At 38.9% G+C, this 24,672-nt stretch overlaps 1 protein-coding gene across 2 annotated transcripts in view; it reads left to right on the top strand.

Moving 5' to 3' along the window:
* The window catches only part of agap3 (ArfGAP with GTPase domain, ankyrin repeat and PH domain 3), a 226,151-nt gene that overhangs the window by 124,529 nt on the left and 76,950 nt on the right, over positions 1 to 24,672 (top strand). For both annotated transcript variants that reach the window (XM_055182407.2, XM_055182406.2), the window contains exons 4-9: positions 6,714 to 6,799; positions 11,175 to 11,316; positions 11,724 to 11,858; positions 13,652 to 13,779; positions 15,927 to 16,082; positions 20,352 to 20,435. In XM_055182407.2, coding sequence (XP_055038382.2) covers positions 6,714 to 6,799; positions 11,175 to 11,316; positions 11,724 to 11,858; positions 13,652 to 13,779; positions 15,927 to 16,082; positions 20,352 to 20,435 — 731 coding nt within the window. The remainder of the gene's footprint in view (positions 1 to 6,713; positions 6,800 to 11,174; positions 11,317 to 11,723; positions 11,859 to 13,651; positions 13,780 to 15,926; positions 16,083 to 20,351; positions 20,436 to 24,672) is intronic.

The raw sequence follows: 24,672 nt of genomic DNA, 5'->3' as shown, positions 1-24,672 counted from the left end.
AACTTTGCTCTCACTTGAAATGTGTCCCCACATTTAGTCCTTAAATTTGAGGGTATTGAAAGGTCATTGAATTTAAAGTTAACTAAGGTGTGGAAACCCTGATTTAAGAAATGTTTACATGTGTATATTAATGTATAATCTATATTACAGTATAAATATATATTTTTTCATGCATATGTGCATATTTATATATACATAATTATTATTCACAGTTCACACAATGTATGATGTAAACAAAAACCTTTATTATGCAATAGATTAATCGTGATTAATCATTATGCAATCCTAACTTTAACAATAATAAAAAAATCTGACACCTTGACTTGACGTTTATTTTCCACTCATTTTTGTGAAGGAATGTTCAGGTTTTGATAGCATTCACAATGCAACCTTCAAAAATGAGTGAAAAAGTTTTTTGTAGACATGTCAATACTTGTAAATCTGTTAACTAGTGTTATGAAATCTTTAACAAATTGTCAATTATAGAAAAAAGTACAGCTCAAAAACGTTATTTTGTGACGATCAACAGTACATGATAGATTTTTTCAATGTATTTTAACCTGCATTCATGCTGGAGCATTCCTTGAAAAAAATGCTATTATAAAATGTCAGAAAGTCGTCTTTTCTGGCTCGGTTGGTTTTGTTGAATGCCTGTATGCACATTGTGTTCTCGCTAGAAAGAAAAAGCTCTTAAACCTGCTGTGACTTGTTTTAAATGAGGCCTTCACAGTTCACTTTCATTCACTCAACTCCTTTTTGCTCTTACCGGACTGTATTGTATAGTGCGAGAATGCTTATGTATATTATAGCGAGAATCAATAAATCATCGCTTTGTTAAACTGATGTTAACATATACCTGAGCAGCAAAGAGTAACAAGGCAGAAACAAGAGTTGACAGAAACACATTTTCTTCCTGTAACCCAAAATGTCTCAAGATTTAGGTGCTAAATGTCCTTAATGAAACCCACAGGTGTATTAAAGTGCCCCCGTGAAGCATTGCCAGTACCTATTATTATTGTTTATTTTGATTTACATTTCGCATTCTAGTGTGTATCATATATCGAAATCGCGGATATTACCGCAATCACAAGGACAGTTAAACTATACCTTTGACTGTTTTGCATACATATTTGGACAAACTGCTCTGAAATTCCATTAAACTGGTGATTAATGCAGTTGTGGTTCATACTGCGTGAAGCAGTAGACTTTCCCGGCTTTATTAAGCCACGCTCGATTGAAAATTACCCTCGTTTCTCCATCTAAATTTGTTATCTGTCATTCGCCGCTGCCAGCGCTGGCAGAGCTCGGCATCTGCACGCCGACGCTCCGCCTCTCCGATGGCTCAGGTGTTACCATGGCAACAGGAAGGTCAGGCAGCCACCAGACCGTGTCATCAATCCTGGCCGTTTACTTTTGAGTGACGGGAGCGAGATTAAATGTTTGTGCCCTTTTGGCATCAGCTGCACGCCTGAAATCTAAATTAGAGGGGCGAACCAAGAATTTTTTGTTTAAAGAATCATGCATCGGGAAAGCCTGATTCACTCCTGCGGGAGATGGCAAGACTGTGATTTTCAACACAGCCTCTGCAGCTGAAAAATCCAAGCTGAATCCGTCACTCCTGGAAAGCTTTCTGCGATGAGAAGGGAACCGAAGGGATTTTCTTTGCTCCTGTTTTGACATCTCGCGACGTGTCTGCCTGGCAGGATACAATTATCTCTCAACCCTTAAAATCATCGGCGAATGTGCTGGAAAAGCAATTATTTAAAATTAAACCTAGTCACTGACTGTTATGTTGTTTTCACCTGTAATGAATGGTTTTGGCTATGGCAAGCATCACGTTTGTAATTGCTCATATTTAAAGCAAACCATGAATATTAAACGTATGTGTGTAACTCACTATTTGTGATATAGACATGATGTGGCTCAAGAAGAAATATTTGCATTATTTCGTTTATGCATTTGCATAAAATCACAAAGCTTTCATTATTTCCATTTAACACTGTGTTTATTAGGAATCGAACCAAAATCCCTTTTATGCTGCGTTCACACCAGCCGCGGTAGACGTGTCAAGTGCGATTGATTTCAGTGTTAAGTCAATGTAAAGATGCGTTGACGCGCATCTGGAGGTCTCGCGGCGCGCATGAGGTGTAGACGCGATTCGCCTCATTTGCGCGTCTAGTTCACGCGAATTGAGCATCGCCACGGGAAACACGTGAGTTGGAAAATTTTAACTTTGGCGGAAAAATGCACCGCGTTAACCAATCAGGAGCTTGCTCTAGTAGTGACGTGATTACAGGAAGCGAGTGGAGTAGCAGAAGCCCCTCCCATGATGTGAATTTCCACATGATTGTCTCGATGGCTAGAATTTCACGCACGGCTTTCACACATGAATAAAGCGAGTAAACTCTAAATGTTCAAGCGGCAAACTAGACGCGGTAGACGCAAATTTGACGCCTCAAATGTGCGTAAGTTACCGTAGCTTGGCGTAGCTCTGCGTAGCCTGACGTGCACCTCGCAAAAATTTTAACATTGGCGGAAAAATGCACCGCGTTAACCAATCAGGAGCTTGCTCTAGTAGTGACGTGATTACAGGAAGCGAGTGGAGTAGCAGAAGCCCCTCCCATGATGTGAATTTCCGCATGATTGTCTCGATGGCTAGAATTTCACGCACGGCTTTCACACATGAATAAAGCGAGTAAACTCTAAATGTTCAAGCGGCAAACTAGACGCGGTAGACGCAAATTTGACGCCTCAAATGTGCGTAAGTTACCGTAGCTTGGCGTAGCTCTGCGTAGCCTGACGTGCACCTCGCAAAAATTTTAACATTGGCGGAAAAATGCACCGCGTTAACCAATCAGGAGCTTGCTCTAGTAGTGACGTGATTACAGGAAGCGAGTGGAGTAGCAGAAGCCCCTCCCATGATGTGAATTTCCGCATGATTGTCTCGATGGCTAGAATTTCACGCACGGCTTTCACACATGAATAAAGCGAGTAAACTCTAAATGTTCAAGCGGCAAACTAGACGCGGTAGACGCAAATTTGACGCCTCAAATGTGCGTAAGTTACCGTAGCTTGGCGTAGCTCTGCGTAGCCTGACGTGCACCTCGCAAAAATTTTAACAGCGCGTCAGTTCAACCCGGACCGCAACATTTCGGGATCTTGCCGGAAATAGTAGTGTACTTTTGTCTACTTTTTTCGAATACTATGAATTCGAACATACTACTCGCCTCGCCTACTGCTTTTCGCCAACTATGTTGGAAGTAGGCAGTTTCGGACGCAGCCATTGGTTCTTTTAACTGGAAGGTGGGACTTCCATTCCCAAAGTGACGATATTAAGCGTGACATTGTCCCATATTTATTGTATTAGGAGTGCTCAATTTCGTTATATCCAATATCTTGATTGAACCTATGAACTTTGCAGTGGCAGCGCAATGTCTTACGATCTGAGCTACAGGAAACACATGCCATTAAATATGCTAGTAAAGGATCAATGCATATCTCATATCTAGATGGATTAGGGCCTTCATTTACATTTCATTCACTTCTAACCTAAAGCAAACTTCAATCTCAGCATGCACCTTCATGAATATATATAACTAGCACTCCTTCTCAGTATTCGGGTATGGTAGACTAATTAAATATACTGTATGGGTTTGATATAATGGCTCTGCTGATAATACCTCTCAGTCTGTATGCTGTTATTAGTTGGAAATTCCAGGTAGGATTATGTTCTGTTCTGTTCCCGCGGAGCTGCTATTAATAACATCCCTCGCTCCTCATACTGCAGTGCTTTAATGCTCTTGTTCTTGGCTCTTAATTCCAATTGACTCCAGGGTCACTGAACTTGAAAGTAAGGATTTTCTGTGGCTTGAACTTTAACTGGTTTCGGTCACGCACAGGTCTGAGACGAGACCGAAGGATTTTGGCTTTGTAATGAATATTAACATTGTTATCTTCTGAATTTCATTCATACTGTTTACCAACATAAACTCGCCCAGCGGGTGTACAGAAATTGTAAAGATCCATGATGGATTTTCTTGCAGTAAGTGTTGAGATGAGAAATAGTTAACTGCAAAATGAAAATTATCAAAAAAGACATTAACCATGATGACATTGCATCTGTTTATATAACTTTTTTATACAGTTAATAAAGATCAGAGTTAAATAATATCCTGTCTCTAAATAAGATCCTGTCTCTTCCTACCTTTGTAATGGCATTAAATGAATTGGTGCACTGTCAGAAAAAAATCATCCAAATTGGTAACTGCACTGTAAAAATGTCTTGTTGCACTTTCATTTTTAACTTCTCTGACTTGTGAGGAAATGCTATAAATTGTAAAAACTATAGTTATGTAATTAGCTTATGTAATTTATAGCAACTCCTCACCAGTCAAGAAAGTTGAAATTAATACTGGGGGGTACATCTTTGCACCTAGTGAGTCAATATTGGGGCGCACTCACATTATCCAAACCATGCCCCAACGCGATTGTCACCCCTCCCCAGATAGCAAAAAAAATCCGCATGGCTTCTATATGCCGCCAGCCCCAAGCTGTCGGCTATAGGTGCGTCCCGCTGGCGGGGATGTAACTTTTGCCGCCGAATACGTCACTCTCATTTGTTGCGAGATGCCGCCAGCATGCAGCCGGCGGACCGACTGCTTTATTTATGCAAAAGCGGCTGCCGCAGCGGCCCGCCGTCAGACCTGTTTGCGATTACACCCTTATGACGCTTACTGCCACCAGAGCACCGCCGGTGGTCCGCCGACTCATTGCTATCTGGGTCCCTACTCCCCCAGATGCACGCACTCACACTGTACTTTTATTGATCCGAGTCCGGGCGCACTTTTGTCATTAAGATGCGATTGTTTTGAAAAAAGCAGGAAGTAAAGCTCTCTCTTAACACTGGAACCCACCGCAATGATAAGTCTGTGTTTTTTATTCGGAGTCGTTTGGTGCGCGATTACAGACAGCCGTCTCACATGTCATCCTATTGCTTAGTTGATCTGTCACGTGTGCAGCTCGGACATTAACGTAATCCTGCTGCTTGCTTAAAAAGGTTTTACGGAGGCAGATGAAGGTGAGTGGTCGCGCAACTGACGTCTTCACCTTTTGAATCGCGCTCAGGCGCGATTGCGCTTACACCACAGCCTTCCGCGCCTGAGCCCAAGTGAGCCGTGCTCCGGCCCACCTCTGCAACCCGGCCGCGGCGCGATTAACCAATCCGCGCCCGGGCGCGGTACAGAGCGATCACACTAGTCAAACAAACCAGGCTTTGGGGGTCAAACTCGCCCGAGCCCGGTTTGGTTTAGATAGTGTGAGTGCCCCCTTAGTATACTCAGAGGTGCATATTGGTACCAAAAACTTCATGTTAGTAGCTTAGATCTTCATTTTGGTACCAAATGTATACAAATCTGCAACAACTAATTGATCAAATCGATAAAAATGTATAATGACATTCGAATTTCATTATTGATTAGTTGGTCTGTGACGTCACATCCCCTTCGGACAGCGCGGACAATTGTCTCCACAACACTTCACATCATTATATTCTAATTTAATGCCTTATTTAGCTATAATAAGTAAAAAATCGAATTGAGTAAATATTTACGGTTGTATCCGATTAGTCGATTAATCGAACAATATATAAATAATCGCTCAATTAATCGATTTTGAAATTAATTGTTAGTTACAGCCCTGCATTTCTGTGCCTGATTGAAACATATTAGGACCTTTTTTAAAAGGGTACTGCCCCAGTGACATCTAGGAACCATATTTTGATCATTTTTTCTGGCAGTGTGATCAATTTTAAAGCTCCACATCCATCATTAAATTCATAAAAATGACTCTATTAATACAGAGTATAAACAATTTACTGCCAATCTTGTTTAAAAAGTCAGATATAAATTGTGCATTAAATGAAAAAAAAAAAGTGTTGTTTTATATCGTCACATGAGCAATATCTAGCATCCGGTTTAAACATCTAATTAATAATCAATTTGCAAAATGCTGTACATTGTACGGTTAGCATGTAGTGTGTACTACTCTGAACATACACATACTGTAGAAGTTGACATAAAGATTTAATGCAATCATAAAGAATATCTGTAGGTATGGACAGCTTATAAATGTTGTTCACACGTATAGGGGGTCATTTAGTTTAATAAGTTTTGTCCTCACCTGCTGTAATGAATTTTGTTGACATTTTGCAATCTCAGAAGAAAGGCTCGGCCATAAACGTTCCCGGTATGCAGAAATGCAATTTAATTATATGAATTCTCAGTGGCTCCAAGCATTAAAAAGTAACCAGAGACTCTCATAACGCTGCTGCCTTCAGAATAGCTCAGATTTCAGATAAAGTCTAATTTAATTTACTTGCTAATATTTCTTTTTTTATCAGTTGCGCAGCACGTTTCCATGCGCTGTATAATGCAGCGGGAGGGATGCGTGGCACACTGCTGTTTAATCATTAGTTCATGTTTAAACATGCTCACGCATACATCTTCCTCTCTCTATCCCACAATCCCCTGTTTCTCAACAACACTTCACATCTGCCAGAAAACATGTTACTTGAAAATTGGAGATGTGTCTTTGTTGAAATTGACTGGAGTCCTCGGAGGTGTAGATTCACCCCCGCTGACATGAGTTGGTGAATGAACTTCAGAAAGGAGGATTATGTAAAACAAGTATCATTAATGTTATTGATGTTCTTGCAGGAGGGCGGTTTAAAAAGGAGATCGTGGTGGACGGACAGAGTTATCTTCTGCTGATCAGAGATGAAGGCGGACCACCAGAACTGCAGGTAAGATGCCGTGCGGGTTGTTAAGCCCAACATGCCAAATCTTCTTTTGTATCTTAATAAACAGAAATGTATTTAGGTCTAACAACCTAAAAGCATGTTTTTTGAACGAACTGTATCTTGAGGTCTTATATATCTGGACATATTAGTATTGTTGTAGTTGTACAGCACTAGTAATTCCCCAAACCCCTCAATTACCTCAAATTGCAGCTCCAGGGCAGCGTGTGGCTGTTACGCTACCATGACGACATCTTAAAAAGTAAGAAAAAGTGAGCTGAGAACTGTCCAAATAGCTGCAAAAATTTTCGTAAATGTGTCAACCAATCCCCATTTGACACAGTTGGCAGCAGGATGCCGTATGTTCATGAACGGCTGTACTTGCCCTCTGGGGTCCATTTCAGGGTGGCCTTGTTTTGAAGTTTACTGCGGCTCAGTGTAATTATAGCGTGATGGTTTTCTAACAGTTGAGAGAGTAGTGGAGATGAGCACTTGCTTCCTGTGCTGTGGGAACGGGGATTTCGAATGAAACTTTTCTGGCAGCGCTGCTCCTAGTGGAATGGCTGTGATAATTATTCTCGGTTTGTCTGTGTTTCGTTTTGCTGGTTTTATGGTAATGAGTAATTGATTAGAATGCAAATTACTACAAAGAATTTGTAGAACAGCCCTTAAAAATTTGAGCAGGCTACAAAGATTTTGTGTCTCAGGGTTTTGAAACACTCAGAGGGAGGGGTCACGAAATATGTTTGTGATTAGAATCATTGTGATGGGACTGACTATGAAGGGGACGACATTGAATAACACACATTTTGGCTTTAGCATTTATGCATTAATATTGCTTAGAATCACTGAAACAGATTTGTTTCATTTATGTAGTTGTCAGGTGCTTTTATCTAAATTGACTTGCAGTGCATTCAAAGTATATATTTTGTCTGTATGTGTCCATATGTTGGCTTTAGTTTAAGACGCTGACCTAAGCTTTAGACATTGGCCTTAGTTTAAGACATTAACTTTACCTTGAGACATTGACCTTAGTTTCAGACACTGACTTAAGCTTGAGACATTGACCTTAGTTTGAGACACTGACCTAAGCTGAAGACATTGGCCTTAGTTTAAGACATTAACTTTACCTTAAGACATTAACTTTACCTTGAGACATTGACCTTAGTTTCAGACACTGACTTAAGCTTGAGACATTTACCTTAGTTTGAGACACTGACCTAAGCTTTAGACATTGGCCTTAGTTTAAGACATTAAATTTACCTTGAGACATTGACCTTAGTTTCAGACACTGACTTAAGCTTGAGACATTGACCTTAGTTTGAGACACTGACCTAAGCTGAAGACATTGGCCTTAGTTTAAGACATTAACTTTACCTTAAGACATTAACTTTACCTTGAGACATTGACCTTAGTTTCAGACACTGACTTAAGCTTGAGACATTTACCTTAGTTTGAGACACTGACCTAAGCTTTAGACATTGGCCTTAGTTTAAGACATTAACTTTACCTTGAGACATTGACCTTAGTTTGAGACACTGACTTAAGCTTGAGACATTGACCTTAGTTTGAGACACTGACCTAAGCTGAAGACATTGGCCTTAGTTTAAGACATTAACTTTACCTTAAGACATTAACTTTACCTTGAGACATTGACCTTAGTTTCAGACACTGACTTAAGCTTGAGACATTTACCTTAGTTTGAGACACTGACCTAAGCTGAAGACATTGACCTTAGTTTAAGACATTAACTTTACCTTGAGACATTGACCTTAGTTTCAGACACTGACTTAAGCTTGAGACATTGACCTTAGTTTGAGACACTGACCTAAGCTGAAGACATTGGCCTTAGTTTAAGACATTAACTTTACCTTAAGACATTAACTTTACCTTGAGACATTGACCTTAGTTTCAGACACTGACTTAAGCTTGAGACATTTACCTTAGTTTGAGACACTGACCTAAGCTTTAGACATTGGCCTTAGTTTAAGACATTAACTTTACCTTGAGACATTGACCTTAGTTTGAGACACTGACTTAAGCTTGAGACATTGACCTTAGTTTGAGACACTGACCTAAGCTGAAGACATTGGCCTTAGTTTAAGACATTAACTTTACCTTAAGACATTAACTTTACCTTGAGACATTGACCTTAGTTTCAGACACTGACTTAAGCTTGAGACATTTACCTTAGTTTGAGACACTGACCTAAGCTGAAGACATTGACCTTAGTTTAAGACATTAACTTTACCTTGAGACATTGACCTTAGTTTCAGACACTGACTTAAGCTTGAGACATTGACCTTAGTTTGAGACACTGACCTAAGCTGAAGACATTGGCCTTAGTTTAAGACATTAACTTTACCTTAAGACATTAACTTTACCTTGAGACATTGACCTTAGTTTCAGACACTGACTTAAGCTTAAGACATTTACCTTAGTTTGAGACACTGACCTAAGCTTTAGACATTGGCCTTAGTTTAAGACATTAACTTTACCTTGAGACATTGACCTTAGTTTGAGACACTGATCTAAGCTTTAGACATTGACTTTAGTTTGAGACACTGACCTAAGCTGAAGACATTGGCCTTAGTTTAAGACATTAACTTTACCTTGAGACATTGACCTTAGTTTCAGACACTGACTTAAGCTTGAGACATTGACCTTAGTTTGAGACACTGATTTAAGCTTGAGACATTGACTTTAATTTGAGACACTGACCTAAGCTTGAGACACTGACTTAAGCTTGAGACGTTGACCTTAGTTTGAGATGTTGACCTTAGTTTGAGACGTTGACCTTAGTTTGAGACACTGACCTTAGCTTAAGACATTGACTTTAGCTTGAGACATTGACTTTAGTTTGAGACATTGCCTTTAGTTTGAGACATTGACTTTAGTTTGAGACATTGACTTTGGTTTGAGACACTAATTTAAGTTTAAGACACTGACCTTAGTTTGAGACATTGACTTTAGTTTGAGACATAGACTTTAGTTTGAGACACTAATTTAAGTTTAAGACACTGACCTTAGTTTGAGACATTGACCTTAGCTTGAGACATTGACCTTAGCTTGAGACACTGACCTTAGCTTGAAACATTGACTTTAGCTTGAGACATTGACTTTCGTTTGAGACATTGACTTTCGTTTGAGACATTGACTTTAGTTTGAGACATTGACATTAGTTTGAGACATTGGCTTTATTTTGAGACATTGACTTTAGTTTGAGACATTGGCTTTAGTTTGAGACATTGGCTTTAGTTTGAGACATTGACTTAAGTTTGAGACATAGACTTCCGTTTGAGACGCTGACCTTAGTTTGAGATATTGACTTTAGCTTGAAACACTAACCCAAGCTTGAGACACTGACCTAAGCTTGAGACACTGACCTTAGTTTGAAACACTGACCCAAGCTTGAGGCGCTGACCTTAGCTTGAGACATTGACCTTAGTTTGAAACACTGACCCAAGCTTGATACGCTGACCTTACCTTGAGACATTGACCTTAGTTTGAAACACTGACCCAAGCTTGAGACATTGACCTTACCCTACAGTCACATTAGCTACAAAAGTGAGCGACACCGAGCGACACGCAGTCGCTTGATGGGCGTTCCTTGGCTAGTTTCTAAAAGCGGTATCAAAAGTCACTTTAGAGGTATTGTTAAGTTACAAGAACGATGTTTTTGGATTTAAAAGTTTTTATTTCTCGATAAAAGTAACAAAATAGATGAGATAAAATGGCAAACTTATCAGATACATACAGAAATACGCATTTTCCGCCATCTTGAATTTTTTCTTCGACTCGAGCCACAGACCTACGTCATGCTGCAACTACAATCCAATTGGCAGTCGCTGTGTCGCATCGCTCAGCATTTGCATAAAATACCCTTCTTGTCTATTTTTGGCCCCACCTTGCTCGGCGCAGCGGCGAGCTAGTCGCTTGTTGCTGGCAAACGGCCACTCCCATTGAAAATGAATGGTAGCCTATTGCTCTGTCTCTTGTAGCTAATGTGACTCGGGGGTTAGTTTGAGACATTGACTTTAGCTTGAGACATTGCTGAGATCTCGCAGTTGCTGAGAACCACAATATAAACAAATACACTATTCAGAAACTTTGCCCACTCTGGTTATTGACACTGGTAGTTTGTACATATACGGTAGTCAATCACAAAAAAATAACTACAAATCCTCAAGGTACAATGCAGTATATCACATGCCTGTATATGCCAGTAAGAAGGTGGCCAATCATCATAAAAATGCTTACGGCACAAATATATAAATTGATTTCAAACTATAAAATCCTACAAAGCTATCAAAATGCTGTCAGCACCAGATGATGTTATTAAAAGTTGCTCAGATTGATTTTTATGTTTGCCTGATTTCAGTTCGCCGCTTGGGTGGATGCTGTGGTGTTTGTCTTCAGCTTGGAGGATGAGATCAGCTTCCAGACGGTTTATAACTACTTCCTGCGTCTTTCCAGTTACAGGAACACGGCAGAGGTTCCCATGGTGCTGGTGGGAACGCAGGGTGAGTCATCAGACAAATGAAATGTGATGTGTGCTTATCTTTATTAAAATAGCACTGTAACTATACACTTAAACACAGTCTATGTGCTTTTTACCAAAGAAATGTCTTATCTGATTCTAAAGGAAGCAAAAACCAATTGAAAATATTATATTTTTTGCATAAATAAAACGAAGCGTGTTTACATTTTTGACATTGATAGCAATTAACAATTCACAAAAATTTGATAAATTATTATATCAACATTAAAGGGATGAGAAGTCAGACTACAGGGGTCCTTTTATAACAGAGGGTGATATTATCCAGTCGAGATTAAAGCCAGATTTTAGTGGCTTCTTTCTCCACCTGTTGTTTTGTTTAACACACGTAATATATGACATCACACATTACGCTGTTGTCTCCCTTTCAAGACGCCATCAGTGCCGCCAACCCCAGAGTAATCGATGACGCCCGGGCTCGGAAACTGTCCAATGACCTGAAGCGCTCCACGTATTACGAGACCTGCTCCACCTATGGCCTTAACGTGGAGAGAGTCTTTCAAGATGGTGAGATGCCTTGATGTGTGAAACTACCTAAAGAAAATAAGCTTTTACACCCGTGTTTGTGTTTAGCATCATGGATTGCAGATTACGTCCTTGCCTCTTATAAAAGTTAGTCAGCTGCAAACCCAGAATGCAATGCATTCATAAAGCATGGGAACGGATTCCTACAGATATGGTGTTATATGACCTATTTTTATATATTTTATTGTAACCAAAGTTAACTCATGGTTAAACGTTGAAGGGTCGAATGAATGATATTGCATGAAATAATATCCCATTATATCATGTTCATTGTTAGTTAATGTTAGCTTATGCATAAATAAAACTTTTTTGCATTGTAAATACCTTTATACTATTATGATGTATGCTGTTTACAACCTGATTTTATATCTCTGTCATCTAACAATACAGTTTTCATTGATTTTGTTTTACTGCTGTTGTAGCAGTCGGACCAACTGCAAACAATCCCAAAAATCAGAGGCACTCCAGGTTACACTTTTCCGCCCACTTCCATAGCGTGTCTGAATGTATTGCCGAATAAGCTCCAGAAAATATCCCAAACATCTCTTTTGTATCCCTCTAGCTGCCTGCAGCGCCTAGAAAGGCACATTACATAAGTATTTACCAGCCGGCAGCATTATAATCTGGTATAACCCTGGTATACGCCCATCGTGCGACTGAGACTCGGCCTGCGCTTGCAGGTGCCGCTATCATTTCAGCTGCATTATTGTGCGGTACTCTCAGTCTGCGTGCTCTCCGATATAATAATTGTCAGAATGGATTTCTCTCAGCCTTGTTTTTATTGTCGGGGTGTTGAGGGCTGCATTTCTCCTGCGTGTAATTGTCTGGTCCGGCTCCATTTGAAATAATTAAAAGACAGAGATGCGCATGTTGTCTAGAGACGGTAAACTTCGGCTCTTTGAAAACGCATGTTGACATCAATATTATCTGCTCTCTGAACCAAGGCCACATCCATACGAAGCCAAAGCAGATATTTTTCCTCGTTTAAAAAAAATCACGGCTGCGTCTCAAGAAATATCAGCATTAAACACAAAAACACTGAAACCGACTCAAATCGATGTAGTGTACATGCCAGACCAGTATGTGGCACTGTACACAGATATTGAAGATGACTTAGAACCTGCGCATAAACCTGGTTGTTGTCTGTAATCATTTTTGCCCACCGTAGTACTGTAGCAAAGGAGCAGAAGATTTTGTTTTAGAAAAGCTAGTCGACGGTTTCAGCAGTAACAACATAAAAATAAACAGACTTTACCGGAAGTTACGTGTTGACCACGAAAGCCGCTTGTTTATGTTGTTACTGTTGTACACTCCTACAAAATAAAAGGCAGAAAATGCTCACTGGGGCGATGCCCTTTCAAGAAGTACCTATCTTTGTACCTAAAGAGTATATTTTAGTACCACAAGGGTATGTATTGGGACCTTTTTAAAAGGGTACCGTCCCAGTGACAGCTTTTGTACCCTTTCCCCAAAAGTGTAGGAGAAAACATCGAAAATATATTTAGTTTGTTTTGTTCAAACCAAACCCTACTCCCTCTGGTAAAATTGCTACGTAATTTGCATGCAGGTGACTGCACCTATAACCTGTTTGTTGCGTTTCTCCCTGTACTGCTGCCGTGAACTAATCAATCATACTATAATCATACGTGATCTGTAGTCATGATAAACAGCACATTGTGTACTATCTGTTATCTTTAGGATTGTGGCGCGTCACATATTTATTTACTGAGACGTAACATACATAGTGTTCATAGTCGCAATACTTGTGTTTGCAGTTGCGCAGAAAGTCGTGGCCCTGAGGAAAAAACAGCAGCTCTCCATTGGTCCGTGCAAATCTCTGCCTAACTCTCCCAGCCACTCATCCGTCCCAGCCGCATCCATCCCATCTGTACACATCAATCAGGTGAGTCTGGGCTATGACTGCTGATCAGAGATCAGTCACAGTCCGTTTAAACCTGCGCTCGGCTAGCAGGCGAACGGTGATGAGAATTTAAACTTTTAAAGCACAGACAGGTTTAGCAACCTGCTCTGCTCAGGGCTCTAATGTAGTAATACAGGTCAAGGGTCACTTCCAGGTCACATCTGATTGGGAGATGAACCTGCAGCATGTTTGTGTCAAAACGTTGTAACAATATAAGAATAAATAAAATGCATAAATGATGCTATAAATATGATAACTGTTATAAATAAATAACTTGTTATAATAAAGTCCCAGTATTGGCATAGTGTTTGACTTTGCTCTCAAAGGTCTGTACTTTCCAATCAGCATCAAAATGCGTAGTGCATAGAACAAGTATGGAAATGAAGAAGTGTTCTTAGTGCAGTCTTACGAGTTCAAGTACAGAAGATAATCACTTCAATCTGGGCACTTCATTGACTATAATGAGATTGTAATAAATGTATTGTCTGTCAACACCGTGTTTACCATCATACTGATTATATTGGTCTGCCTGTTCTTCTTTCGTTTTTTCTTTTTTCTATCATCTGTTTGTCTGTCTCTCTCTTTCTCTCCTTCTCTCTCCGTTCATTCGTCTGTCTATCTCGCTCTCCCTTCATCCATCTGTCTGTCGGCCTTTTTTTCTTTCTATCTGTCTGCCTTTTTGTCTCTCGTTCTTTGTCTCTCTCTGTTTATTTTTCTTTGTCTTTCTGTCTGTATGTCCTCATCCGTCTGTTTGTCTCTCTACCTCCCTCATTCTGTCTGTCTGTCTCTCTACCTCCCTCACTCTATCTACCCATCTATCTATCTATCTATCTATCTATCTATCTATCTATCTATCTATCTATCTATCTATCTATCTATCTATCTATCCATCTGTCTTTTTCTGTCTTGTCTTGTCTGTCTATATCTGTCTGCCTATCTGTCTGTCTCTCTCTCACTCCCTCCCTTCCGCCGTTTGTCTGTCTCTCTATCTGTCTGCCGCTATCTTTCTTTATCTATCTGTCTGTCTGTCTATCCATCTATTTTTTCTGTCTGTCTGTCTGTCTATCTCTCTACCTCCATTCGTCTGTCTGTCTGTCTGTCTATCTCTTTACCTCCTTCTGTCTGTCTGTCTGTCTGTCTATTTATTTGTCTACCTCCATCCGTTTGTCTGTCTATCTCTTTACCTCCGTCTGTCTGTTGATCTCTCTACCTCCATCCATCCATCTGTCTGTCTGTTTGTCTGTCTGTCTTTTCTCTATATCTATCTGCTTGTCTGTCTGTCTCTCTCTCTCCCCCCCTTTCTCCTTCACTCCATCCATCTGTCTGTTTGTCTGTCTGTCTGTCTATCTAACTGTCTGTCTGTCTATCTATCTATCTATCTATCTATCTATCTATCTATCTATCTATCTATCTATCTATCTATCTATCTATCTATCTATCTATCTATCTATCTATCTATCTATCTATCTATCTATCTATCTCCATCCGTCTGTCTCTCTGTCTATTTCTCTACCTCCATGGTCTGTCTGTCTGTCTCTCTCTTTCTCTATCCATCTATCTATCTTTTTCTGTCTTGTCTGTCTTTTCTATATATCTATCTGTCTGTCTGTCTCTCTCTCCCTCCCTCCGTTTGTCTGTCTGTCTATCTGTCTGTCGCTTGCTCTCTTTCTCTGTCTGTCTGTCTATCCATCTATCTTTTTCTGTCTGTCTATCTCTCTACCTCCATCCGTCTGTCTGTCTGTCTGTCTGTCTATCTTTTTCTCTCTCTCTCTCCCTCACTCCGTCCATCCATCCATCCGTCTGTCTGTGTTTTTCTGTCTGTCTATTTGTCTGTCTTTCTGTCTGTCTGTCTGCCTCTCTCTCTCTCTCTCTCTCTCTCTCTCTCTCTCTCTCTCTCTCTCCCTCTCCCTCACTCCATCCATCCATCCATCCGTGTGTTTTTCTGTCTGTTTGTTTGTCTGTCTGTCTGTCTGTCCATCCGTTTGTCCATCCATCATCCATCCATCTATCATCTATCTATCTATCTATCTATCTATCTATCTATCTATCTATCTATCTATCTATCTATCTATCTATCTATCTATCTATCTATCCATCTATCCATCTATCCATCTATCCATCTTATCCAGGCTGCTAATGGCGGAGGCGCGTTCAACGATTACTCGTCCTCTGTTCCCTCCACCCCCAGCATAAGCCAGAGAGAAATGCGTATAGAGACGGTGGCCGCCTCCAACACACCCACGCCCATCCGCAAGCAGTCCAAACGGCGCTCCAACATCTTCACAGTAAGTATGAGGCAGCTAATGCAGAGCACCACGCACTCCCACTACTGAGAGTGCAGGATGTCCCCTGACTGCAGATCTCCCAGCAGCCCCGGCCGGTGAGCTAGAGAAAAGCTGTTTCTAGGTCTGCAGTGAGTGGATCTGCCCTTAGGTACCCATATCACAAACACCCCTTCACCCCTAGGGCAGTGGAGGGCAAAGCCAGAGAGCGTAATACCATCTCTGACCACAAGAGAGAGGTACGGAGCGGAGCTTAAACCAAATCCCTCCCGCCTCTGCTATCACAGACGCGCGCATGACGACATGCCTTTTATAGTTTAAATTTTTCGTAAATGCGGGGAGGTTTAAAATAAAAAGGATTTAAGATGTTAAGGATTAGGAAAGATGAGTTACGCTAATTGCTTTGCCGATTTGATTTGTTTGTCCTCTTTTTCTATAAACTGTAAGCTTTACGCTAAGAAAAATATCCTAGCTTATTATTAATATCTCTGGATTTGAATACCTGCCCTCCCCACACCTCTTTAAAAAACAAAACAAATCGCAGATATTTATACCCCGCCCCTCCTTATTTCACTGTGCCAATCAGCAAAATTCCCAAGCAAGCCCCGCCCCCTTTTCTTCTTTGACAGACATTCACCTAGCGTGTCTTTCCGCTGGAGTCTAGAGAGAGGCAGAGCCACACACACAGTACTAGCGACACCACCATCTCCGATCTAACCACTCAAGATCCACATTTGTCCATTCAGCCAATCGCCTTCAAGAATCCGTTAACCCCAACCAAATTTGTCCCCTATTCCCTCACCTCTCCTCCAATCAGAAGGGTCCCGCAAGGTGATTGGCTGCAGCTGTGGCGGCTCTTGTGCTAGCTTCCCCTGTCCTGTCTCTGCCTCCCTCCCTGCTAGGTAGTGTCAAACCCCGTCCACGTGAGACACGATGCTCTACCGGTCCGCGTCATGGAGCCGAAGCACGCCACCTATCCCGTCTGGGTGCCCGAGTGGCAGAGCGAGCGGGAGTTTCAACTCATGACCTTCTGAGGAGCCTCGAACCAGACTTACGGGTGGGCGGGACGAGGGAGGGAGGGCAAGTGGGAGGAGTCAGAGGGAGGGGCCGAGCAGCTCGTCTACGACGGTTCAGGACACCTCGACTGTTGGAGACGGCCGGGAATACGATGGCTGCTAACGACTGGATCGTTCATTAGTTCCCCCTTTCGACGACATGTCTAACCAGTCATCTCATAAGCAATTGGGTAAATTTAGCCACTTCAAGGGTAAATGTATAAAAAAGCATGCATAAATGAGGAAAGCCTTCGGATAGACAGAGTTTTGGCAGCTTTTTGTTTCCGAGTGTTTTCTGTTAGATATTATCATTTTTTTGTTTAAAGTCAAGAGTGGCCTTATATCCATGCAATCTTTATTGGCATCGTGTTAGTTACCACAGCTAGACTTTATAATATTTCAGACAAATTTCAGCTGCCAATAAACGGAGATGACGCAGTAAGAAAATTAAATTAGGACTGAAAAGTTTGTATTTTTTCCATCTTAGCTCATAATAAAGAAAGCCATAAATTAAATATTTTGTTAATGAAATTTTAAAGAATAGTTACTTTATAAAGATTTAAGACTCGATATAATTATTGAATCATATAAAAAACAGTGCCAATATAGTAATAATTCCTATCATCCCATAAATCATATAAATCATCAGTTTTTTCATCATTTTATAAGTGTGTGTCTTTGCCACTAGAGGTCAGCAGAGGACAGAAACTAAGCATAGTGCTTCCATGATACTTAAAATAATCATTGTGAGATTTTTGTCGTTGGTCTGATGTTGCGTCTGTATGTTTTTTATATTATACGAAAGCACAGATTAGATGAAGGAGAGGAGTTTGTTTATTTTATTTTATTTTATTTTATTTTTCTCTCATCATCATCACCATTTAGCCCTGTAAAACGCCAATGACCATTTCCCATCTTTGTACACGTCTATCATTTTTTTTCTACTTTCCCCCTTTCTGTCCACACCTGTGACCAAAGTGTTAAACTGTTTTGTCGATATTTCCAGATATGTTCTTCTGTTTCCGACCTTTCTTCAACTAAAAGGGCTTTCCGGCTACTCCTCAATTAGACGAGCCCTTGGTGGTGGTGGTACGACCGCAATGCATTATGGGAGGGGGTCCTCGATTCGAGGATCCCCGGGGCTGGGCAGACCTCAATGAGGAGGAAATAGCAAATCACGCAGACCACGCCAAGCGCTGCTTTGCCCCCCTAAGTGTACGCATTGCATTGTGGGTATCACTATGGTTTTTAGGACACATGCCTTATGGCAGCCATGGTTGGTTCTTTAAGGGACATTGGTGGACAGTGAACAGACTTAAGTTGAACTGAACCATCAGTCATTTTATCCTATTCTGGACAACAATAGCCACAACCACGACAACGCCCTTGATCCAAAATTATAAAAAAATACACCCCGGGATACGGACAGAACTTTGACCGAACTCTTACTCTGCCTTTTGCGATTTTTCCAAACACTAAGAGGTGATTTGCCAAGTTATTCTTTGTTTGTTTCAGCTGTTATTTTCTTTCTTGACTGTCTCCGTTTTCAGTTCTGTGTCTGAGACGCAGTAAATCTCCATTTGCTAATAGTTAGGTAGTCTCGCTTCAAATCAGGAGCAACAAATCACCCCTCGCGAATCGTCGCCGTTTCTCCTTTATCAACGAGACTGTGGCTTTGTAAACCATATCATACTCAGATGTGATGCTAGGAGAGCTCCTGATGCTGCACTGTTGGCATAGCAACGGATGCTGCAACAAAAAGATGTGAGTCCGGAAAGATGACATAGCTTTTTCGTTTGTGTCGATCAATATGCTGACTGCCAAAATTAACTGTGAAACTAACATGATGTCACATCACGTCGTGCTATGGGGGGTTTATAGGGCCGGGTCGTACGGTGATACGGGCGTTACGGTGATACCCAGGTGTGATTTCATTGCTCTTGGTGTGAAGCTTATGAAGGCCTTCATAAATTTAGGGAAGCGTAGAGACGTATTAAGGTAATAATGTGTTGCACCGACTTGTATGAATGTAGTATCTCTTTGTAAACCAGAGCCATTTCTTTTGTTTCTTTATTTGGATTTATTCTTTTTTATTTCATGACGATGTGGGTAAATGACTTGTTCCATGCATTGCACACTGTTTCGTTTTTTTTATTTCATTCAATAATGGACAAATATAGACTGCCGTATATCTTGTATTGAATTTGATTTACAATGGTATTCTATAGAAAGTATATTCTCTACATATATGAGATATATGAAACAGCGCCTCTTTAGTCAAACTCTCTCTTGTGGGAACTGCAATGTGTGGCTCTGCCTGTTGACTATTTCCACGTAAACCTGTGACTTGATTTGTATGGTGTCTGTATATATCAAACTGAAATAAATTGTTGAAAAATATACATTTGACTACTTTTATTTGAGTAGATGAAACTGTATGTCTCTCCATTTGCGAGCGAGCGCTTCATCTTGTTCTGTATGAGACCATTTCGTTGTTTGTCTTTGTGTTTGTATAATGATAAAAAAATGTGTTAACTTTTCCTTCACAGGATTTTTAGCATTTTTTGCAAGCGGAGATGTGATTGAAAATGCACAATTTATTTCTTTCAAGATTGCTGTTTGTGTGAATATCTAACCCTAATTCTGCTTTTTTCCTCGTCCGACCTGGAGGTTTTTAATACGCTTGCATGTTTCAACAGGTGGAGATCTCGTATCGTACAAAACTAATCATTTTTATCACTTTGTTTTCCCCTGCTAACCAAATTCTCTTTTCTCATCTGTTAATGAAATTGCTTGTGTTGTTCATGAATGGATTGAATTTTATTGATGGTACTGTGGTTGGTAAAGCCACACGGAGGCGCCAAAGATCACAAAAAGAGCTCTTGGGGGTTTAGATAGTTCTTCGTGTTTTGTTATTTGGTCGACTTGTGGGATTCTTCCCGATTGTTGTTTTTATTTTTGTGTCTGTCCAGGTCTGTCGTTAATTTCGTGTAAATATATATACTGCACGCTTAATGTGCTGCTGTATGTTTGCACTGTTTTGCTTGCGCGATGTTTGTTTTATTTTATTTTTGTTGGTTTTTACACAACACAGACACACACTTCACTGCACACACACTAGAGTTAAGACACAACTTAAACACACACACACACAAACCCTTCCCTAGATCTTTAACTATTTGATCCCGGACTGATTTGTGTTCTTGTTTCTTTGCAGTCGCGGAAAGCCAGCGATCAATCAAAGAGCAGTGAGAGTAAAACTGACAGTATAGGCAGTGGAAGGGCCATTCCCATCAAACAGGTACGTCACATCTAATGTAGTCTTATTATAAAGAGGTAAGTACACTGCAATGAAGACTGTATACAGGTTTAGCTATATTGGTGAGGGCCAAATGTCCTTATTAACAGATTTATCCCAGCAGATGTGTGAAGTCATGTTTCTTTTTTATTCGAATTACGTGCATACATGCATACGGTTAGATTTATGGTACAAAAATATTATAAGCCTAATACAAAATTGATGGAGGTCCACACTGCAAGCAGCACCCTTAAACCATTTACATAGAGATATGTTTTATGGCTGTCAAAAGATTAATCGCGATTAATCACATGCAAAATAAAGGTTTGTGTTTGCATAATATATCGCATGGGTATATCTGTAGCAATAGCCAATAATACATCAAAATTATATATATATATATATATATATATATATATATATATATATATATATATATATATATTTAATGCTAAAAAACATAAGGATATTAAGTAAAGATCATGTTCCATTAAGATATTTGGTAAATTTGGGCTGCACTGTCAAACAAAAAATACAAGCAGTACCCTTTAACCATTTACATAGAGATATGTTTAAGGCTGTCAAAAGATTAATCGTGAATCACATACAAAATAAAAGTTTGTGTTTGCGTAATGTGTGTGTGTGTGTACTGTGTGTACTGTATGTATTATGTATATATAAATACACACATATGTATGATTTTAAGAATTATTTTAATTTAATTATATTAAGAAAGTATTTATTTATTTATTTATTTATTGCCTATATAAAATAGTTACACACACAGTGCACACACACAAATTATGCAAAAAACTTTTATTTTGTATGCGATTAATCGCAATCTTTTGGCAGCCCTAATATACATACATTTGGTTCTGATATGTACCAATGAGGTACAAATTTGAACTCCTTGGATGCAAAGGTGTAATTTTTAAAGGGGTACCACCCCAGCGGGGACCATTTGTGACCATTTCTTGTGTATAAAGTTACCTAATATTGTAAAACGTGCATGCATAGATTTGGCTATTTAAGACATCCTCTTCTTAATAAAATAGCGGACACATAAAGTAGTGAAAGTATGCAAAATGACTTGTTTTGGTGGTCGCCTTCATTTGGGACAAGGGCTCATAAACAGTTAAAATGTCTTTTACTTTAAATTTGATAATGTCAGCTTGTTTGTTGGTGGATTATTTTTGGGGAATAAGAATTTGTTATGACAAAAACAGAATAAAAATTGATCCTTTTATGAATGTGTTTGTGAAAGTTGCAAAGTTTGAAAAGTGTGTAGTTTCACATTTAAATTACATACAAATATTTTATTTTATTTATTTATTATTATTATTTGATACATTTTAAGCCTGTACTGTAAAGCAGTAGAAATGCAGCATGAAAACAACTTGGTTTTGCAAGTCAGTTCAACCTACTATTTGAAGTTTTAACCTGTGATAAGTTTAAATTGTTTAACTTACTAATTTAAGTTAAAGTAACATAAATATACATATTGATTTGACAGAAATGCTGCATTTTTTTACAGTGTGTATGTAGTAGACTTGGTTTTAGTTTGTGTAAGTCAGTTCCTCTGTATCACCAGCAGATGTCAGTCTAACACAATGTTAGGAAGGTTGATATAAACAGCTGAGCTTTACATCTCAGCTTGTGGAGAGCTGCTGTCCTGCAGAGTTTAACACCTTGATCAAACACAGCTGAATAAGCAAATGTAACGCTTCGGGATTATTTAAATATGACAGACAGGTGTGTTGGATCTGGGTGGGCAGTAAATCCTGCAGAACGATATAGATCTTCAGGATCTGAGACCACTAGCCCTGATATATTGTAAGCTTTTACTTTTCTATCCAACCTGTTGAATGTAATACTGTCAGTTGTTATGATGCTGAACGTTTTGTGAACGTATAAGAAGGCTTTATGGCGGGTAACACTTTACAATAAGGTTGTATTTGTGAACATTAGTAAATGCATTGGCTAACATGAACTAACAAAGAGTTTTCAGCGTTTATTAATCTTTGCGAATGTTAGTTAATGCAATTCAATACAAGTTTTTATGTAAGTTCATTGTGCATTTATGTTAACAGTTATAACTTTTGATAAAAAAGACATTCTTATGGTAAATGCTGAAATTAACATAACCTATATAAATGATGTAGAATATTGTTCATTTTAAGTTCATGTTAGCTAATGCATTAACTAATACAACCATATAAAGTCTTACCACGTCGAGTTCATCAATGTTCTTGTTTGTAATTTTTTTATGGTAATATATAATATGTGACCCTGGACCACAAAACCAGTCATAAGTCGCACAAGTATATTGTAGCAATAGCCAACAATACATGGGTCAAAATTATAGTTTTTTAATGCTAACAATCATGATATTAAGTAAAGATCATATTCCATGAAGATATTTTGTAAATTTCCTAAAAAATATATATTTATTTATCATACGTAATGTGTTGCTAAGAACTTAATTTGGACAACTTTAAAGGTGATTGCTCAATATTTTTATTTTTTGCACATTTCAAATAGTTGTATATCAGCCAAATATTGTCCTATCCTAACAAACCATTCATCAATGGAAGGCATATTTATTCAGCTTTCACATGATGCATAAATCAAAACTTTAAAAGATTGACCCTTATGACTGTTTTATGGTCCAGGGTAACATATATTTAAGTATCTAAAATAAATGCAATATTGTCCCTTTTTTTTCTTTCATTGTTTTATTGTTGTTTTTTTAAAGACAGAAAATAGGATTTCAGTAAATGTTTTATGTTAATTTAAAATTTAGATTTTTATGTCATTTCATAAAAATGAACAAAAACTAGGTATACTACCTATATACTTATTTTTCATATGTACGAAGCACAACATCTCTTTTTAAATTATTCTTTTATTCTGTAATTAGCCGTCGTGCTTGACACAGTAGCCGTCAAATATTTATTTTTCTGTTGTGTAGTTGTTCCTTCATTTGTTCTCATTTGAGCCTCAGATTCAATTTACAAACGAACCCTAACCCTAACCTTTAACCCCTGTCAGAGATTAGTGTCGTCACACAGAACAGACCTCAATCCGGTGACAAGAAGCACATGCAAATCATGACCCCTAAAACGCAGTTTAATTCTCTTAAATTAATTTAAAGATAATTACATTATAATTCATTATATATAATAAATATATTAATTAATTATATATATATATATATATATAATTTATAATTTATATTAAAAACTATTGCTAATTTTTAGTGCTAGTTTAAACTTGGTAGCATTTTTGTAATGGGCATATTCTCTGTATAGAAATAATACATTTGCATTAAAAATGTAGTTTTCAAAAATAGTGTTATGTGTTTACAGCATAGTCAGTTGTATTTTAATTTCTATTGTATAAGAAATGCATAAGTAAATGTGTGTGGTGGGTTTGTGGGGGGTTAAGGTTAGCATATCACATGTCTATATCCTCTGTCAACCTTCTTTACTTTACCTCCATTGTACATTGATTACACTTTAGCTTTCAAGATTATCTCTTTAAGAGCGCCCATTGTAATCTGTTTGTCTGTAGTGGATACTCACAGAGAGTGAAGGAGGGGCTGCGCTGGCCGGGGTGAGAGAGTTTTCAATGGGCCTGATTGCCCGGCCAGTCAAATGCACAGTCAGGAAGATCAAAGTACCATGGGAGTATAATTACCTCCCATTGGGCAAATTACACACCGGACCCCCCTGCACCCCTCCCAATCAGTAAATATGGTAAATAAGAGCAACAATAGATGCGGTAGCTCAGGGGTCTGTCAACACAGAGCTTTTGTGTTTAATCCCAGTAAGTTCCCTCTTTTTAGCTGACCACCAAACCGATGCAGCGATGTTGATAGACACGTCTGTGTGAGATACAGAGAGAGAGAGAGAGAGACCTACATGGGTTTCTGTAGGTTTAAGAGATAGAAAAAGACAGTGAGTGTATTACATAAGGTGTTTGTATATTTGTGTTGACCAGAATATAGAGGGAATTTCACATTAACTCCAAAATGTGTTTAATGTAAAAAGCGCTTTTTGCAGTCTTAAAGCAGATACCTGAAAACCAAAAAAAAGAAAAAGTTAAATTATTAAATATGTAATACAATTGTATTTAAAATCAAAGAGAATAAAAATGCTTTTTTATAATAATTAATTAATTATCAACACACATTGAAAATTACAGTAAGTTACTGGCAAATAGGGGCATAACTACAAAT

The sequence above is a fragment of the Misgurnus anguillicaudatus genome, chromosome 25, assembly GCF_027580225.2.
Source record: "Misgurnus anguillicaudatus chromosome 25, ASM2758022v2, whole genome shotgun sequence".
Taxonomy (NCBI): domain Eukaryota; kingdom Metazoa; phylum Chordata; class Actinopteri; order Cypriniformes; family Cobitidae; genus Misgurnus; species Misgurnus anguillicaudatus.
This window is presented reverse-complemented; position numbering and strand designations above follow the sequence as displayed.